We start from the raw sequence: 18,818 nt of genomic DNA, 5'->3' as shown, positions 1-18,818 counted from the left end.
AGAAAGACAAATGCGGATGTTTGGAAATATTTCTGTTCAGAAAAAACACTAACAGCCATTTTAAGAAAACTATGGGAGTGCCACCCATCCCCTCAATAAAGATCACAGTATTTTGAAATTGCAGTTGCAAGTATGTGTTCAGCAGCCAACTGCTTGGTTTCTACTAGAGCAGATAGCCCAACTAATTAAGTGCTTAATGTAGAGACAAAAAAAGATAACATTCTGCCCATAGGCACTTTTACTCAAAAACTGGCAAAATGTTGCCAGGGAGGTTATTTTGTTTTGACTTAAGTTTTTGTATTTTAAATACAAAAATTATATTGCGTTAATGGCATTAATATACTTGCTATAATTCACAGTATCATCTGCGTAAAAATGAAAATTGGCGTTTGCATTCACTTGTATACAAAATGAATATTAGCAGACCCGGGATGGATTTCTAAAGGGACATCCTTATTAGACTTATTGAGATACTGTAGACTTTCACACATAAAGTCTGTGGCATCTGTAACATTATTATAACTGTAAAAATTAAGGTGTGCTGTTGTTTTTATAGCAGTAGCATCACTTGCTTTTCTGTTTTAAATAAATGCAATTATACAACTATTATGAATTTGTAATTCTTAATATAATATTTTAGTATGAATTCTACAGTGATAATGTTACAATATCGTACTGGCCCATGCCTAGTTGACGAATAAACACTTCTCACCCAGCTGGCCGACAACACTCAATAATAAAAGAGTTGAAGAACCCTCCTCAGCTTTTTTATTGTTTTGTGGCAGCGATTTGGGTACCAAGTAGAAAAAGGAAACGCCTAATTGAAGGACAAGATATGACTGTTTAGAAGCATTGTAAAAAAATACAGTGACTGGCAAACCCTTAGCTGCTAAGGGTTCTAAAATTGGCATCTGCTTTACAGCTTCCTATTGGCGCCAAACCAAAGTTGGGCACAGCCTAGTATAAGATTCTCTCAATATGGTCACCTTAAGTATAACAAACGCAGTTTAACACTATTATCAAGATTTAAGACAAGAATGAGCTAAAGTCCTCTACAGCCTAAAGGTTAGTTTGTATCTTGTTAACTGTGGTTTTAAAACAGTGTTACCTTTTTAGCTGCTGGACATCCTTGGAATTGAGGGCTATATAAGGCTATTCTTTACTTGTCTTTGTTAAGCCTAGAAATTTGTTTCAGAAATTTACTTTTTTTGCCCACAAGTCCCATTTAGATTTAACCTAAAGGCAGACATTGAATTTCCGGCTTGGTTAGCCCAGTTGATAAACTTCAACCACTTGTCAACCACATTTAGACATCAGTAAATGTTTTTAAGCTGAGTTTTTTTTTTTTTACTTTTTAACCACTGTTTCACATTGTTGAGATGGAAGACAGCAAATGTATTTGTTTAATGTCTACTTAATGAAGAATTTTCCCAAGGTTATGATTCACATCTTTGCTGTATTATAATGACCAGAAAAATTTCCAACCTCCAATTTAGTCATTTCTGTATGAATGAGGGGAAACAAGGTAGCCTTCTTTTAGCCAGCTAACAGGCAGTGTGCAGCAACAGTCGGAGAAGGTCAGAACTTGAATCTCCTAATAGAGATGACTTAAGCTACATTTGGCTCTGTAGATATCGTCAGCCTGTGTGAAATGGTAAAAAATTAAACCTTAGGGTGATTTTGTGCACCAATCAAGCTTTTATTTTGAAAAATCCACTTGCAGAGGCATATAAGTTATTATAAACCCTCCCAACCCCACAAGGTCCACCATCTCACAACCCAAGACCCTGTGGTCCTAAGTACTGGTAAAAACCTGAGCGTTATCATTGTATTCCAATAACAGTTTTTGAAACCTTTTAATCTACTTCTGAAAACGTTTTTCTTTCCCAAATGTTTTCCCCAACATATTGCTGCAGTCCAGAATTCATTATTACAGTTAAGCCCAAAATTATTCAAACCTCTGGCAGATTTAGGTTCAAAGTAATCTTTTAATTTTACCAACATGTTTCTTTCTGACTGGAATTAACATTATTTGTTTTGTGGTGGCAAAGCCAGAGTCCTGACCTGAATCCAGGAATCTGTGGCGCAAGCTAAAGATTTGGGTAATGGCAAGAAGGCCTTCCAACCTCAATGACCTGGAGCTCTTCGCCAAAGATAAATAGTCAAATTACAAGGGGAAACATGCAAACATCTGGTCAGCAATTACAAGAAGGGCTTTATTGCTTTGATGGTGAAGAATTTTCCATTGATTATTGACAATGATTAAAATAATTTTTGGCATGTCATTTTTTTATAAAATGTAAACAAAAACATAATTTTCCTATTTCAAAATTTATATTGATTATTGCATTGTTTGATTATCTTTTTTAAAACCTTGGGCCTTTGCTGTATACAGAACGTTACCCAAAGGAATTTTAGATTTCCCTTGTAACAGAAGTTGCAAACAATTTCCCCATCAGGACTGTTTTGATAAGTCGAATGAGATGTGGGCCATTTTGTTCTGTCTCAGCCCTGACCTATATGATTCAACTGCCATGACATCACAAACTGTACTTGATTAAACTCAATCTGAGCAGAGAATCTGTTCCCGTGGTGTGGAAGCAGACTGGGAACACAGGAATGAGTTAAATAAAGAAAAAAACAACCAAAAAAACGTTGTGTTAAAGCAGCAAATTCCCTTCTGGTCCCTTTCTGTGTTATCAGTTCCTCTGTAGGGCACTGCAGCACACACTACATTTATTAAAAAGCCCAGTGTCACACGCTACTGTGGAAAAGAGCCCTAAGGATCATACACCCACCCCAATCCTCACTCCATCAAGCTCTAAACATCCTAGTCTGGCCTTCTGCTAGGACTTTAAGCCCCTAGATGATGTGTGCTACAGTAAAACAAAATCTCAAGTTTGCTGATATTTGCAGAGGCTGTTAGACGTTTGACTGAGAAGAAAGGAGATTAATTCCACTCCGCTATGGTTGCATCACACATTTTCTCTCTATATATAACATGATGGCCCCTAAGAGTTGGGGTTACTTGTGCTTTGTGTCTGAAGTTTAGGCCTATTCTGTGACACTGTACGAGATCGTTGGAGTTTCTCCACGCTGAACCTAATCACCGGATCCCGGAGCATGTGATCATTTATCAGGCTCTTCTGTCTCTCTGGTTCGCGGCTACTCCCCCACCCCCACTCCCTCTCCCGTTGGAGCGTAGAGCCAGTGCTGAGTGCAGAGAGTCATGTGTTGGTGCCAGGGTAGAGGAGGAGCCCATTCAGTCAGAAAGACATGTTCAGAGGAGCCGGTAAGGGTTGTTCACCCAGTCGTCTCTGGGTAGGGCATACCCAGAGACGACTGGGGATGGGGAAAGCCTTGAAGTCATGGATGGGATACAGTCTTGCAAAGTCTGGAAAAGCTTAGAATTAGATTTTATGATTTTCCAAGTCTGGATAAGAAAATTTAAAGAAATTTGAAATCAAAAAATTTGTATTAAAAAGATGAGTTCCCAGACTGCAGTTTTGCATTCTACTTTCTAGAATGTGTTTTATTTATATAGCACCTTTCTCAGACTGCAGTCACAAAGTGCTTCAAAATAAAAATACATGCATCATAACAATATAGCAGCCCAGGGACCTTGTCGGGAGTGGTGGTCTAGGGCTTACAGAGCAGGGCATTTGCGTCCCGGAGAGGCCACGACGTCCCTTGTTCGAATCCCACAGCCTGCTACTCTCAGTCTCTGAGCAAGACCCTTAGCCCCTGAATGCTCCCTGGGTGCCGCACAATGACAGCCCACTGCTATCTATAGAGATGGGTAAAATGCAGAGGATAATTTCTTCATTGTGAGATCAGTTAAGTCTAAATTATTACTATTATTTTTAGTGTTAATCTGCACCAAAGCTGTGAACATTTTGAATTTTTTTTATCTCATCTAGGCTAATCTAGAAACAGTGAAAATACCTGTATTTAACCAAGTGTAATCCAGTCCAGATTTTTCAACGTATTATAAATCTTAACCAAGCCAGATGCCAATAAAACTGAAATATTCCTTTACCGCACTGCCAAATTGGAAGCCAGCTCCAGTATCCAATATGTTATCTAATAAAGCTAACCGGGAAATGCATGGCATTTTAACATTTGTACTAATCTTGATTCTAGCTGTGAGAAAGTGAGAGAGATCAAGACTTCAGCTTGCATTATACAGCATAGTTTCTTCGTTTTATCCCTTTGAGTTTTAGTCTCTGTCATGAAACATGGTAGTTTTGGAAATGTTGGTCAACCTTTGGGAAATCTCAATCAATTGAATTAAGTAGATTCTTGGGGGCTGATGTTTTAGTAATCGCTAATATAAGATGCTAAAGACAGCAAAAACTCTGTAAATATTTAAACTTTATTTTTGAAATAGTATTTTTCCATGTATGCAAATGTGGGTAGAAATGATATCGGCAGATTACCAAATAACTGAACATTTGATTTAAGCCACAAAACGGATCAGTGTATCTCTAATATTATGTGGCTCCTACTACAAAGAAAAATAATTGACTTGACATTTTAACTGTCAACATATTTCTCAGTATTTTTCTGAAAAGTCCACGATTGTTTCCATCCATCTCTGCTCTTTGTGGGCACACCTTTTGTTTGCAGGACCGGTTCTTGTTTTAACTGTGAATTTCACTCTGATGCCAGTACATTATCATATAAAGTTCTGCAGTAAATTCAAATATTGAATTGTGAACGTAAGTTTGTGATTTGTGAATCCCTCATTTTAATACTTTTTAGAAGCATAGAAATAGCAAAACAACTGATTAAAGCTAAACTGGCTTATTTTGCTCTGAATCACACTCTGTTTTCTCAATAGAATAAGTTTCACAAATCACAAACCGTATTTAAGAGGATATAAATAAATATGGAATGAAATCAGCTGTATGTCCTGATAATTGTGGTTATTAATACGAATATTATTCCTTTTTGCTCCTTAGCTCTATATAGACTGAGACACATCTAACAAACCCAGTCTTACCTGGTTTAATAGTTTGACTATCTGCATGTGTATAGTTTATCAATCTGTATTTTCTCAACAGTTTTAGCTTTTAAAAAGAGTGATTAGTGGCGATTCTTCATTTTCCATGTTTTTAATGACTAGAAATTTGTCCCAACAGCCAGATTTGTCCTTCTTGTAAGCATGTGAAAAGTGTAGTAAACTTCTTTTGATAGACTTAATCTGCAGTGTGCAGCAACAGGTGTAGGAGGGGCAGCACTACATTGCTGTGTGCTCATTACAGCCTTGGAAAATGTTGGTTTTTCTAGTACTCTCTCTGGCATCTCATCATTGTAGAATATCTTTTTTCAAGGCTAGTTTTTCTGTTGTCGCTTATTGTTGGCTGACTCTCTCGTATTGAGCTGTAGCAAAGATTTTGGACCACTGATCATTATTTTTTACTCATTAGGAGAACTATATGAACTATATCTCTGACTCCCCAGCAAACATGTTGCAGATTTTATGAGTCATTATGACCATGCCATGGAAATAAAAGCATTTCAACATTTTTAGGAAAAGCAGGCATCGCAGTTCTTTGACATTAAAGAATTTGTTTAGAAAGAATGTATTTTTGCGTAAAAGTGGTGTTACACTGTATGTGTAATGCTCAGTACTGGCAATGCATCCGTTCTCTGCCCTTCTGGACTCAAATGCTGGCATTAAAACAGCATATTAGTCCTGCTGCCTCCAGGGGCTCTGGATCATTTTTTACCCCACCTTTGTACCCTCGCATTGCCATTTTTTCCTAGCATCCTTCCATTTCATACCTGTATTTTCATACCTATGAACTCAAACCATTGCATATCAGTTTGTTTTTCATGCTGGTTAGGTACTTTAAGTAATCATGGATATCATTATTAATAAAAATGGTCAAACTTCTCATAATTTGGGTAAAATGTTTATATTAAACCCTATTTCTACCATTTGGAAATAGTTGATAAAATATGACATATTATGATTCACAAACAAACCAAAATGACAGTGAGAACAAGACTGTAAATGATTCATCCAAGCATGCAAGAATCCTGTCCATTCAAATGCTGCAGGGTACAAATTGTCTGCTGGTCGGTGTGAAACGTCCTGTGACAGGTGGACGCTTTTTGTACCTGGAAAAACTTGGGTATGAAAACAACCAAAACTGCTGATGTTGAAATGTAGAAGGACCCGCCTTCAGGCAACAGCCATGAGTGAAGAACAGTTTGTACTATAAAACCTGCTGTGAGCAACATGTGCATGTTTACTCATATAGCTTTCTAAATATATATATATATATAGTTTCTCGTTAACATAAGTCTCAAATTCATTTGTAATTGTTTTTAACAGAAAAACCGTAAATCTGTTTTTATTTTACTTTTTGGCTAATCAGTCAGACTTTATTTATAGAGCACTTTTCTAATTTAATGAGAGCAACCCAACATGCAATGAAGAAATAATGAGCGACACAAGGCTAAGCATGGAAGTTATTGAAGTAGTTATTAAAATATGGCATTGATAGAAGGGATGTTCAGGTGTTCAGGAAGAGATACAAAACAGTCAGTCAGTCATTTTCTACCGCTTATTCCATAGTGGGTCGCGGGGGAGCTGGTGCCTATCTCCAGTAGTCTATGGGCGAGAGGCGGGGTACACCCTGGACAGGTCGCCAGTCCATCGCAGGGCAACACACAAACAACCACACACATTCATTCATACACCTAAGGGCAATTTAGAGAGACCAATTAACCTAACAGTCATGTCTTTGGACTGTGGGAGGAAGCCGGAGTACCCAGTGAGAACCCACGCATGCACGGGGAGAACATGCAAACTCCTTGCAGAAAGACTCCAGGCTGGGAATCGAACCCAGGACCTTCTTGCTGCAAGGCAACAATGCTACCAACTGCGCCACCGTGCAGCCCTCGAGATACAAAACATCTGCATAAAAATCAACATTTATAATCCTGATAAGAGTTTTAAAATGACGCTCTCTAATAATTGGATGGATGGATGGATGGATAAATGAAAGAACAACTGTTATAAAGATTTAAATAGGTAAATAAAAGAAACAGAGAAGAAACTAAAATCTAGAATAAAAATAATTGAATAAAACTTAACAATTAGTTAAGGGGTGGAGATGGGCACCAGCTTCCCTGCAGCCCATTATGGAAGAAGCGGTATAGAAAATGACTGACTGAAATTTAAAAGAAAAGTAAAAAAATAAATAAAAAATCAGCATTTAATTTCAGCTGGTATATGAGAAGAATGCAACATTTAAATAAATTAGTCGGAAAAAAACAAAACAATAAATGAACAAACAAATTAAATAGAAATAAACTAAAACCTACATTTAATTTGAATGACTTCTGTAGAGGTTCAATAATAGTGGCAATAAAACTAAATAAATTAAGTATAGTAAATAAAATGTTTTTATATTTTAAAAATATGGAATCAAAATAAAGCAAAACTAAAAGTGCAATAAATCTACAGATATGATCAGTTTAAGAAGAGGAGAAATTAGGAATAAATTGTCAAAATTACTAAAAGTGGGCTGAAAAAACATCATTGTGCTCCACTGCCCTCAGGTCTTTTAAGCTCTAGTTCATCATTGTTGATGACCTTAACGCAGCTAAGGATTGTTAAAGCTGTATGTATACGTAATAAACTGGAGTATTTTTCCTAAAGTTTTTATTGTCTTGTTTTCTTCAGGAGTTCTTCGATCACGCAAAGAAGCTGTGGGACGATGAAGGAGTGAAGGCATGCTTCGAGAGATCCAACGAATACCAGCTCATCGACTGCGCACAATAGTAAGAGTCCAGGCTTTTGGTGTCCACATTCTGAGCCTTTATAAGCACACTCTGAACACGCGTGTGTTCGCTGCTATAAAACCCAGAAAGCTGGATAAGTCTTAACATTTCAGTCTGCATGGTATGTTTTTTTTTTTTTTTGTCCTGATGGAGTTAAAAGCTATGCAGTGTGTGCATGTGTTCTGGTGTCAGGTCATATATGAACACGGCTGAGGTATGTTTGCCCTGGGTGTGGCTAGTCAAGCCACAGTTGTAGTCAGCCTTTGGAAAATCATACATATATCTCCTCACGTCAGTGTGTTTGACACATCTCCATGGCGATATGCAAAGCTGGGTCTGATCTGCACTGAAATGTCCCAGTGTTGGACCTCTTTGGACCTATTGTGTTGATTTAACAGCTAGCTCTGAACACTCCGATTTCTTCTTTTTAAATATTTGGTGTCGTTTTGGTGCCACAGATCCAATGCGGGTCATGATTTCACTTTGACCGCAAGGATTTCTTAACATGGTACAGTTGTGCTTTAGACACTGCTGTTGGGAAATGCTGATAACTGCGGCGTGCCGCAACAAGGTGCAGCTTTTGGTGAGTCTTTCCATGGTGCCCCAGATTGTTTGGAAGGCTCATCCGGTACCTTGGACACGGCAGAGGCCCTCCTCTGTTGCCTGTAAAAGGAAGTTTGGACATGCAAAGTGACTCGCAGATTACAGTACTCTCCTTCTGCTTCCCCTCTTGATTCACATGTAAATAAGAGGTATACAGCATCTACCACATGTAATGCCACCCCTGTGGTAAAGATGTATTAAAGACTTGAGTTGAATAATCTTTTATTGCAGAAGTGTGACAATCTTTACAGTACATTTATTCAGTGTGGGAATAAGCCAATGTTAATAAATAGTTGTTTTTAACAAAATCTCAAGTGTCTCAGTTATTAATAGAGCCTTTAAAATGAACTACTTTGTAAATATATACCATTTAAGTGGATCAGAGTTGATAGGAACGTTAAATTAGCAAACAGTAGGTTTCTGCTTCCTCCGAGTTCATATAAATGACATTTCTTTTATCCACTCTTTGAAAATGAGAAGGACAAGAGAACATGTTATTCCAGTTAGGCAGATGTAACTTTATATTTATAAATCAAGAAAGGCTTGTCAGAAAATAGCTACTGCCTAAAATGTACAGTCGGTCAATAACTGAGAAAAACCAGGCTAGGCGAGGACCCGAGTTTATCTTGCCACCGCGTACAGTCTGGAGGTTGGTAAGAGAGGTAAGAAGAAAGTTCTCCAAACTCCCTGTTGGAAAACTGCAGCAGCAAAGGGCATCTGGGGGTCACAAAGTCTTCAAGACAAATTTTTCTGTCATACTGTCTTAAACATACACATGTGGAGTTTTATAAATGCTACTGGGACTTTAACTGGATCCAAGTGCTCTGTTGAGACTAAGAATGAGTTTTCTAGCAAAAAACGCTCTATGGGTCTGGAATGAAACAATTGATGAATATGTGGAAAATCACCTTTTTCCTCACTGTTCAGTATGGTGTAGGATTTGTGATGCTGTGGGCCTGTTTCTGTTCCAAATGCGCTGGCATTGCGTCATGATCTCTTTGACATACCAGGAGATTTCAAAACGGAAATCCGGAAAATATTTAAAACGTGTCATCATTAGGTCTTTCAGCAGGATAATGAACTTCAAACATCTGGCCAAATCAACACAGAAATAGTTCACCAGACACAAAATCAACCTTCTTCCATGGCTATCTCAGTGTCCAGACATGAATCCTGTAGAAAATCTGTGGCGTGAGCTGAATAGAAACAGCATAATAATTTTTTTTTTTTTCAAAAAACAATTATATTTTAATATAGGATTTTTTCTTCCCCCAAGGAATAATTTACTCAAATTAAAGGCTGAATTTAGCTAAAATTTTTCAGAGAGACAATTATAATGCAATAAAAAGATTAATTTATTCTTTTCCTTTTTGCACATCTTTATCAGGGCGTCCAGTAAGCGAGGCTGGCACTGTACATGGTGCAGTCTGAGAAACGCTGCCCGTTGGAAGTTGTCCCCTCTTATCTTTAAAGTTGGCTTCTCCTTATCTCCAAGGGTTCAGTCAAAGGCACGTTTGTTGGTAACCAGGGATAAGGTCATTTTGTGAGCCTGTGTTTTAGAAGTTATGTTGCATAGATCTTGCACTCCTTGGACATCTTTTTAACTTCTCATCAATGCTTTTCCTGGTTGCTGTGCCCGTGAAACAGGAGAGTGAAAGTCAGATGATGCATGGAAAGTCACATGAAACTGTAAGGTGGAGCTAAAACAAGCCACGGCCTGTGTTTGTCTTTGCCGCTCCGAGTCAGTGCCAGAACAAAACATGTAAAAACCAAACAAACAAAGTAAAAAAAGCTGGCTGGATTTATTTAAGTCCGTATTCCAGCATCACAATGACATAGTGAAGAATTCTGCCGTCGTAAACATTTCAGTTCTTTATTACTTCCTTTTTACAGCCCCGTAAATGTTGCACTCTTCTGTGTTGAAATCCTGAAGAGTGTGCTGTATTGTAAGTACAATCCGCATTATCAGTGCAAGCTAAAGCACTGATAACACAGCTGTCCTGTGACATGAGCAAACATTAACAGAGGGGAATGAAGACAATGAAAAGTGTGGATTATATAAAGTGAACAGTTTGTTGTATGTTTTTAATAACTTTGCTTATGTCTTTCTAGCCATTGACAAGTCTTTCTTAGCGTCTTTCTGCCATATTTCCCTCCGTATTTTCTTCTGTTGACAATAGATTACCACTAGGCATGATCCGGTTGTCAGTAACGAGGTATACCCAGGTTCTTAAAAAGTTGTACCTGTGCAGCTTCCCTCCCCCTGCTAAAGAAAAGCCTTTCCACTCTAAAATGTTACATCATACCATCCCTATGGTTTAAAGTCCTTTCAATGAGATTCAAGTGCGTGTCGGCGTGACCTTAGTTTTCTCCAGGTGTATGAAGTATAGATTAACACATAGCTAAACACTGCTGATCAGTTGGATTAAAGAGGGCTTATAACGTTTTCTGTAGTGGCCCTTTTAAAATTAGTTTTCCTTCACTTAAAAGTGGTTTGGAAGTATAAAAAGCACTTGTTATACTTATGTTTAGGGATGGGCCGGTGTGAGATTCTCATGGTTTCCTGGTATCACGATATTACCACAAACATTACAGCCAGAAACGTATAGCTTGGTCTCATTTCTTTTATTTCAAATATAAATGCATCATTTATACTTACCGCTGCTAGCATAATTATACTTCGAGTAAGCATAATTATCTATCAACTGTCTGTTTTTTGCGACTGAAAATATTGTCAAACAGCCAAATTTTTCTGTGGGTGAGGGGAAAGAAATTTTAGTTGTTTTTGTTCTGCCAGCTGACCTGCAGTGCGCAGCAAAAGGTGAAGGGAGGGCAGCTCTTGTCTGTGCCTCATACAGCTGGAGAAAACTCAATGTCACTCTGACAGTTTCCCTTTTAAATCATAGGAATGGTATGAAAAGTTTAGCGGTTTTCTAAACTGTCACTTTTGAAATGCTTGATGCTGGTGACCAGCCTATGAAAACTTAAAATTAGGATTAAAATAAATTCATTAGTTAGCTTTAATGTTTTAAATAATTTAATAATTTTTTTCATACCTTGTTGCCATTACATAGCCATTGTGGCTAATGAGCTACCATTGCTACTACTATGTTTGTGTTACTCTTACATATTTGCCTAAGTCTAAAAAAAATAAACTTTTAGCTATTATTTTTATTCATACTAAATGGCACTAAAATTCAGCCAACATGTCAAACGCAAGTTACAACTATAAAATCAGAAAATACAGTAGATATATTTAATTATAAAAGTGCTTGGATGCAATATTTGGGAGGTTGCTAAGTTCAAGCTGCGACGCATTAAAACTCTGCTTTTCCAATTATATTTCACATTCACTCTCATTTTTACCCACAAATGATAAAGATCTTGCTAACAGAGATTAGAAGTATCAGGTTACATAGTATTTTCTGCGTCAAGATGAAAATTACCATTAGCATCATTTATATTCAAAACAAAACAGGAGCGGGCCCAGGACTGATCCCCGAGGAACACCCTTACCTACACAAATAAATCTGGACGAAACACATTTGGCTCTCACACATAAATTATATGGTATAGATGACATTATTTCAATTCTCTTAATCAACATGTTGAACTATTTGAACTATATATGTCTGCTCAGAATCAGTTATTATTTTGTTTTCTCTTGTAAATCAGTCTTTATTGTGGTTAAAAAAAAACAGCCATGGAGACTGAAAACCTGCTGTTGGATGAAAAAGCATTTAGGCTGGAGTCTGGAACTTGTCAGACTAACGCGACCTCTCGCTTGCTTCCTCTTTCTGATTTTAACCTGTGAATCTACTCTCTCAACGGAGGGCGCAGACACTCTGTCCTACCTGGCAGCAGCTCGGCCTGTGTGTAAAAGCTTCACACACATGCGCATTGACACCTGTTGTTGTTAAGTCCACTCACTGACGCTTGCTGGAAACGCTGGCAGACGGGTTCTGCTGCCAAACGGGTTAAAAGGAAGAGAGCAAAGTTCATCACTTTCAGCCCGGGTTGTTTTACCACAGATGTTTTTTTTTTTAGTACAGTAGCAGAGCTGCTTTTAGGTTTATATAATTCAGTTTTATTTTTCAGTTTTATTGTGTGTTTATTTGTGTTTGTGTAGTTTGATCTGTCTTAGATCATGAATGTGATAAGGCAGCGTTCAGTCACTCAGAGTAAATTAAAGAGGAAGTTGGCCTACATGATGGGTTGTGCAGGAGGAACATACTGCTTTGCATACTAACAGTCAAATATGTTTCGTCGTAAAACCACAAGAAGCAATCGAGCTTAGCTGAATGCATGTCCTGTTTCGTTTTTATATAAAGGCAGACGCTCCACCTCTGCCGTTGTCCTTCACAGACCTTGCTCCACTCACTGCAGATATTTTTTCCAGCTGGCCTAATACTGGGCACCCCATCGGACACAGGCACAGGAAATAAAGTACAGGCCGATGGCGAGAGCTTGTTATGCCAATGAGCATGTCCATATCGATGCTTTCGGAATCCTGTCACCCATCGATCCACCCTCCCGTATTGCTCATTTATACGTTTTAAGAGCACAGAAATGTGTCTGCCAGCTGATTGATTATAAGCTATTTTCAGTTGCAGTGGGCCAGTTCCATTGCAGTGCCTTGGATGTGTCAACGGCAAAATCAAACACGCGAATCTGACTTCCCCTGAGCCAGGTCCCGGGAAGCTCCAGCATGTACATGTGTTTTGTGAAATGGGTGGCGTGTTGGCGTGCCGCGGCTGCAGTGGCGTGAACCGAGAGAGGCTACTATGGGTGGTCGGAAGTTTTTCTGCTGAAACAAGACCATTCAATAGCTCAGTGACACTTTGTGCTCGTACAATGAGAAAGCTGACGCTGGTTGTGTAAAATGTGTAATCTGATGTCAATTGCTTTTAATTAATACATAAAAAAACTACAATTAATCCTACTACTGTTAAAGTGTTAGCTTTTTAATTAGTATAGTTAGAATAATGTCTGTAACATTTATTTTGATTTGTAGATATAAAAATAAATCTGGTAAACCAAGTAGTAGTTTTCAGGTGCTTACTGTGTGGAGTAGGGTTGCACAGTATTTTTAAAAATTTTCATTATCTAATAAATTATTGTGCGCAACATTAATATCACAAAGAATTGCTTGGACTACGATAAATATTTTCTAATTATAGAGGTACAATGCATTCAGGATTGTTGTGCCTGCAATATATTTGGTAATAATAAATTTATTAGGAACCTACAACAGAATAGTTTTAATTGCCAAAACAGCAGATGCATCCAGATCGAACCTTTTTAATAAAACTTGGAAAAATTAATAAAACTTTTTGACCAGTAGCTGGATAGACCGCTCACTGTCTGGCGTCAATTAACCCAGAAAGACATGACACTGCTTCCTTAACTGTTTGTTTATTTATCTCTTATTGTTATTGTGATATTCTCTTGCAATATCACATATCGCATGTTTCCAAATGTTGTGCAGCCCTTGTGGTATTTGTATGGTCATATGACAGTGAACATGATGCAGCGCAGGACTGTCGAGTGTTTAAGTTAAACAGAGAAGCAATGCCAGCTATGTGGACATGTTTTCACAAAGTTGAAAAGGTAGGCATATATAGGTCTTTAAACTGTACAAACTTAATGAGGGAAAATGATAGCAGTTCTGAAACTACTAATTTTAAATAGAGCTGAAACAACTAATCGATTATTAAAATAGTTATCAACTAATTTAGTCATCAATTAGTTGCTTTGTAATCACGTTTTGTCGTATGCGGTCTATTCTTTAACACAATCTGTTACTTTTGTGGCCAATGTGTGGCAGTAATGAGGCACCGAACGCTGTGATCTACCGTTAGAGCAGTAGAAGAACAAAATCAGCTAATAGTTGGCCTTGTTTTGCATGACATTCCACACACAAGAATCTATACGCGGCACAAGCGCATTTGCACTGAGCAAGATGGCGGAGTACGAAAAGTTACGGAAGAAAAGGGGGACAAATGAGAAAACAGAAGAAAAAACAACACGAACAAAGACATCGAAAGTATGGGAGCACTTCACCCTAGATGCAGTAAAATGACAAGTGCCCTGCAAGATATGCCACAACGGTCTGGCATGGCATGGAAGCACGACTTCTCTACATGAACATCTGAGACAAAAGCATGTCGGAGTTGAAGCGAGATTGGAAGAGCCAGCGAAGTTCTGTCGTGTGATAATAAATAAGGTTTATGTATTGACAATTTTAAACTGAGTTTAGCATATTTACATTGGCAGTTAGTGCAGTTTTCTGAGATTAGTGCTGAGAACACAAACTGAGATTAAGGCTGCCAACATTTCCAAATCTCTTATGTTGCATGAAAAACAGATGTTGAAAGCTTAAAAGGATAAAAAACAGGAACTCTTCTGTAATACGTTAAGCCTTCCTGTTATCAGCTGAAGTCTTCCTCTCGCAGCCTGAATGGACCACAGACATGTCTCAACATCTAGACGTACTGCCCCTGATTTTGTTTCAAATATCTCTCACTGAAAATTACGAACTTTGAGTCTTCTTCTTCTGTAACAGCACCCGCACTGAAGAGTGTTGTCAGCGAGATCTTGTAAGCACTTAGTAGTGTGCATTCACTGATTGGAAAAAGAGGATTTTTCAATTTTCCAACCAGACAGTAAAACTGATGATGGGTTTATTCTGGCCGCTGGACCATTTTTCTTTGTGTCTCCAACCGTCATACTCAGAGCATCATAACCATATTTACATTTAGGCCTAAAAGTTCAAGCAGTTATTTCACAAGTTTGGAAGCCAATAACCAGGACTTGGCCTGGATCATACTAGCTTCCACAACATGAAAGTTACTTGTAGCTATCTTAAAAATATTTATCATCCTGTCATGTTGCAGTGCTCCTAGTTTGAAGGACACATCTGGTGTTCGACTTACGTGTTGTTGCAAACCAACTGACCCCCACCTCCAATTCTCTGACTTCAAGCAAGAGGCCTAAAGATTTAATCTATTGTTGTGAACATGGCCCAGGTTTACAGTCATCTCATCAAGTCCCGGAGACGGAGCTGGGGTCAGATGCACATCTCTAAAGCTGAGTCTAGTTCTTGGCCTCAGCTGGGGGTTTGTGCTGGTCACGGGACCCCGTCACCAGCCTAGGGGCCACTGACACAGTCATCTTGAACAGTAAAGTGCTAAGAATGGTCGGCATTGTCAGCCGGTCCAGGCCCTCGGAGGGCTACTCGGAAACAGAGAGGCTACGCTTTGCAAACTGCTCCTGCTCAGTAAGGTGCTTCTTTTCATGGAAGAGCCCATGAGAGCGATATTTATACACCGACTGCATGTCACTGTCGTTTTTTGTCCCCAACAAGTAGCTTCAGTGTCTAATTTTTTTTAACATGTTTAATCAGCACTGTATGACAGCAGAGGAAAAGTGATCCTGCTGGCTTCTTGTGTATCTAAATTGATTTGTTGGTTAATTTTTATCTTAACAATTTTGTACTTTCGAAGACAAGTTTTCTGGAAAAATCCAAAAATGGAAAAATCCACAGTTTTACGTACAATTTAGTAAATACACTAGCATTGGAGCTTGCACAGGAACTCGTTGTTGGTTTTTTACAAGAAACTGTGAAAGGCAAGTAGTTGAATACAGAAGATAAGGAAATAAGGGTCAGGAAGATGTTTAAATAAAACTTTAAAGCAAGAGGTGCAAACCTTTGTCCTAAAAAGGAACTTTAAGGTATTTAAAAGATGCTGAGAAAAGTTGAAGGTGATAAGTGAAACCTTTAGTATTAGAAATATAAAATAAATCAATTGAAAAATTATAGTGATAATGCTAATTCTAACTTTAGTTAAAAGAAATGTATAAAAATGTTATGCAATTTAAAATAATTAAATGGGTAAAATGATTGCATTTGTGAATATAATATAATAATATAAATGAATAATGGTAATGAATGTGAAAAGAAATTATTCAATTATATAATTATAATAAGACAAAACTAAATGTCTATACTACTACTTCTACTACTGATAGTAATAATGATAATAGTAATTATTAATTCATAAAAAGTAGTAGTAGCAACAGTAGTATTATTGGCAATTGGACTTTTTCAAAAATAAGTTATTCCTCTTTAATTATATAATAAAATAACAAAGTCTATTGACAAACATTAACTCTATATTCAGAGTTTCATTTTAACTAATGAAAACATGCTCCTTTCCTTCTAAAAGGGTTCATAAAAGGCCTTAATCCAGATTAACAAAAACATTTGTCACTTGTTTTAATCAGATGACCATCCTGTCAGCTGATTGCAGAAAAATCAAAGACAGCTCTATGTGTGTGTTGGTGTGTTTTGTTGCATGATTTCTGAGTAAAATGGAGTGGTTTTTGATGTAAGGAGCAGAATGATCAACTGGAAGCTTGGTGGGACTCGACACACACAAACCGCTGTCTTTGAGGTTGTTGTTGCCCCCTGTGGGACTCTGATTTCTCTCTCACTCACCATCCCTCTTGGTCTCTTTCCCTCAGTCTGTCTGTTCGTTCCTCTCTGGAGGCCAGAAAGCGATAGAGAAGATGTTGCAGAGCACATGAGAGCACATGCCAAGTCTTTTCCAAACAGACAAAAGTGTTTTGTGTTTGTAAGCTCTTTTCAACCTGAGCTTCACTTAACATCTTCTGTGTTCCCGACATGAGGTGTACCTGTACCTGTGAGCCGTTTCAAAGCATGTTAGTTGGAGATCTGAAGCATATTGTAGATATCGCACATGAAAATCTTTCCGCCTGCTCAGGAGAGTGGTTATAAGAGCCTAAAGCTGCCTGGCATTGCATGCTACATGTCACAAGATTCGCTTTGCTGCCAGTGTGTTTTTATTTTGTTTCTAGAGACCAGAGGCTCTGACAGCCTCTGCTTCCTTTTAATAGCCATGTTTTCATATAATTGGAGGAGCTAGTTTAAGGTGAATATAAAGCTTAGTGGGGTCATCAGGGCAGTTTTGAAAGAAAATGAAAACTTTAGGATGATTGTGGTGATCAGTTTGTTAAAAGTCATTAAAGTTGCACAAAAATGAAACTTCATCCCAGTCTAACAGAAGTAGAGGGGCTCAAAAACCTGAGTGGCTTTTCTTTTGGAAATACTCACCTCCAACCTGATGTCGTCCGGTTTGATTTTAGCTTCCCCAGTTTAATCGTTTTGCAGGATTTGCACAGACAAAATGTCACTCATAGACCCAGAACTTCTTATGGTATCGGCCGCGAAAAGCCTGATTGGTGCATCTCTGGTAGAATCTGGTTTTATTCATCTATTTTTTTTTAGTGTTAAATTTGAAACAGCATAACATTCATGAAGAGATAATGGCAATTGTTAACTAGAATTTGTTTATTTTTTTATTTAAACCTCTATTTTGTAAAATAAAAAACTGTAGACTCTCTGCTTAGATATTCAGTTGCAGACACATTTCTTTGTCATCTTGTGGCCATGTTGCAATATTTAATTGCTGATTATATAGATCTTATATTTTATGACTTAGTAAACTGGTCAGAGCTTGGTTTGGTAACGTAAGCTCCAGGTCAACTTACCCCTTCGCCAATTCTGTGCTCACGTTACATTTCGTCCCTTCCTCCTTCTATTTTGTGCTCAACCATTGCATATCTCTTTATTTCTCTTGGTTGTAAAGATTTTTTTATTGGAAATGGAGACTAATGATGATTTAAAAATTTTCCAGTTTAACATCTAATCTAATTTAATTGCACATTATTTTCTAAAGATTTTATAGTACACCTTTTATCCGGTCCGATCCCTGCTCAGACCAGACAACTCATTTATGACCCATGACCAAACCAAAATAACTGAGCGACTTCATGTTGGTACATGATATTTACTGTAGTCACAATACCAAACTCTGAGTATGACATAGCAGAACTGCTTCAAATCATCAGTTGTTAAAGCATGTTCAAAAGGTGGACACAAACTGGCACATGGTTAGCATAAAACGTAGCAAAGTAGACTGCCCCATTTTGGACTAGAAAAAAGTTGGGTACAAAGGCTATTTCAATGTAATATTTTCCAGGTCTAAATGTATTTATTTGTATTTTCAGACATTATATCTATTTTTCTTGACATTTGTTGTATATACACAATATATTGCCAAAGGTATTGGGTTTTGGAGAAACCTGACTGACCTGCACAGAGTCCTGACCTCAGCCTTTGGGATGAATTAGAGCGGAGGCTGCAATTCTGGTTTCTATGAACACACTTCTAAACCTTGTGGAAGATGTTTACAGACTAGTTAAAGTTGTTGTTGCTGGCGATTGTGGGTCCATCAACAAATTGGACCTTATAGATTAAGAATAGGATGTCATCAAAGTTCATATATATGTAAAAGTAGACAAATACTTTTGGCAATATAGTGTATTTCCTG

General features: G+C 37.8%; 1 protein-coding gene across 2 annotated transcripts in view; it reads left to right on the top strand.

The window, feature by feature from the left end:
- Nucleotides 1-18,818, top strand: part of gnal (guanine nucleotide binding protein (G protein), alpha activating activity polypeptide, olfactory type) — a 79,331-nt gene that overhangs the window by 36,220 nt on the left and 24,293 nt on the right. For both annotated transcript variants that reach the window (XM_047367355.1, XM_047367356.1), the window contains exon 5: nucleotides 7,703-7,800. In XM_047367355.1, coding sequence (XP_047223311.1) covers nucleotides 7,703-7,800 — 98 coding nt within the window. The remainder of the gene's footprint in view (nucleotides 1-7,702; nucleotides 7,801-18,818) is intronic.

Source organism: Girardinichthys multiradiatus, chromosome 6 (genome assembly GCF_021462225.1).
Source record: "Girardinichthys multiradiatus isolate DD_20200921_A chromosome 6, DD_fGirMul_XY1, whole genome shotgun sequence".
NCBI lineage: Eukaryota > Metazoa > Chordata > Actinopteri > Cyprinodontiformes > Goodeidae > Girardinichthys > Girardinichthys multiradiatus.
The sequence above is the reverse complement of the archived record's forward strand: the minus strand, read 5'-3'. Positions and strand labels throughout refer to the sequence as shown.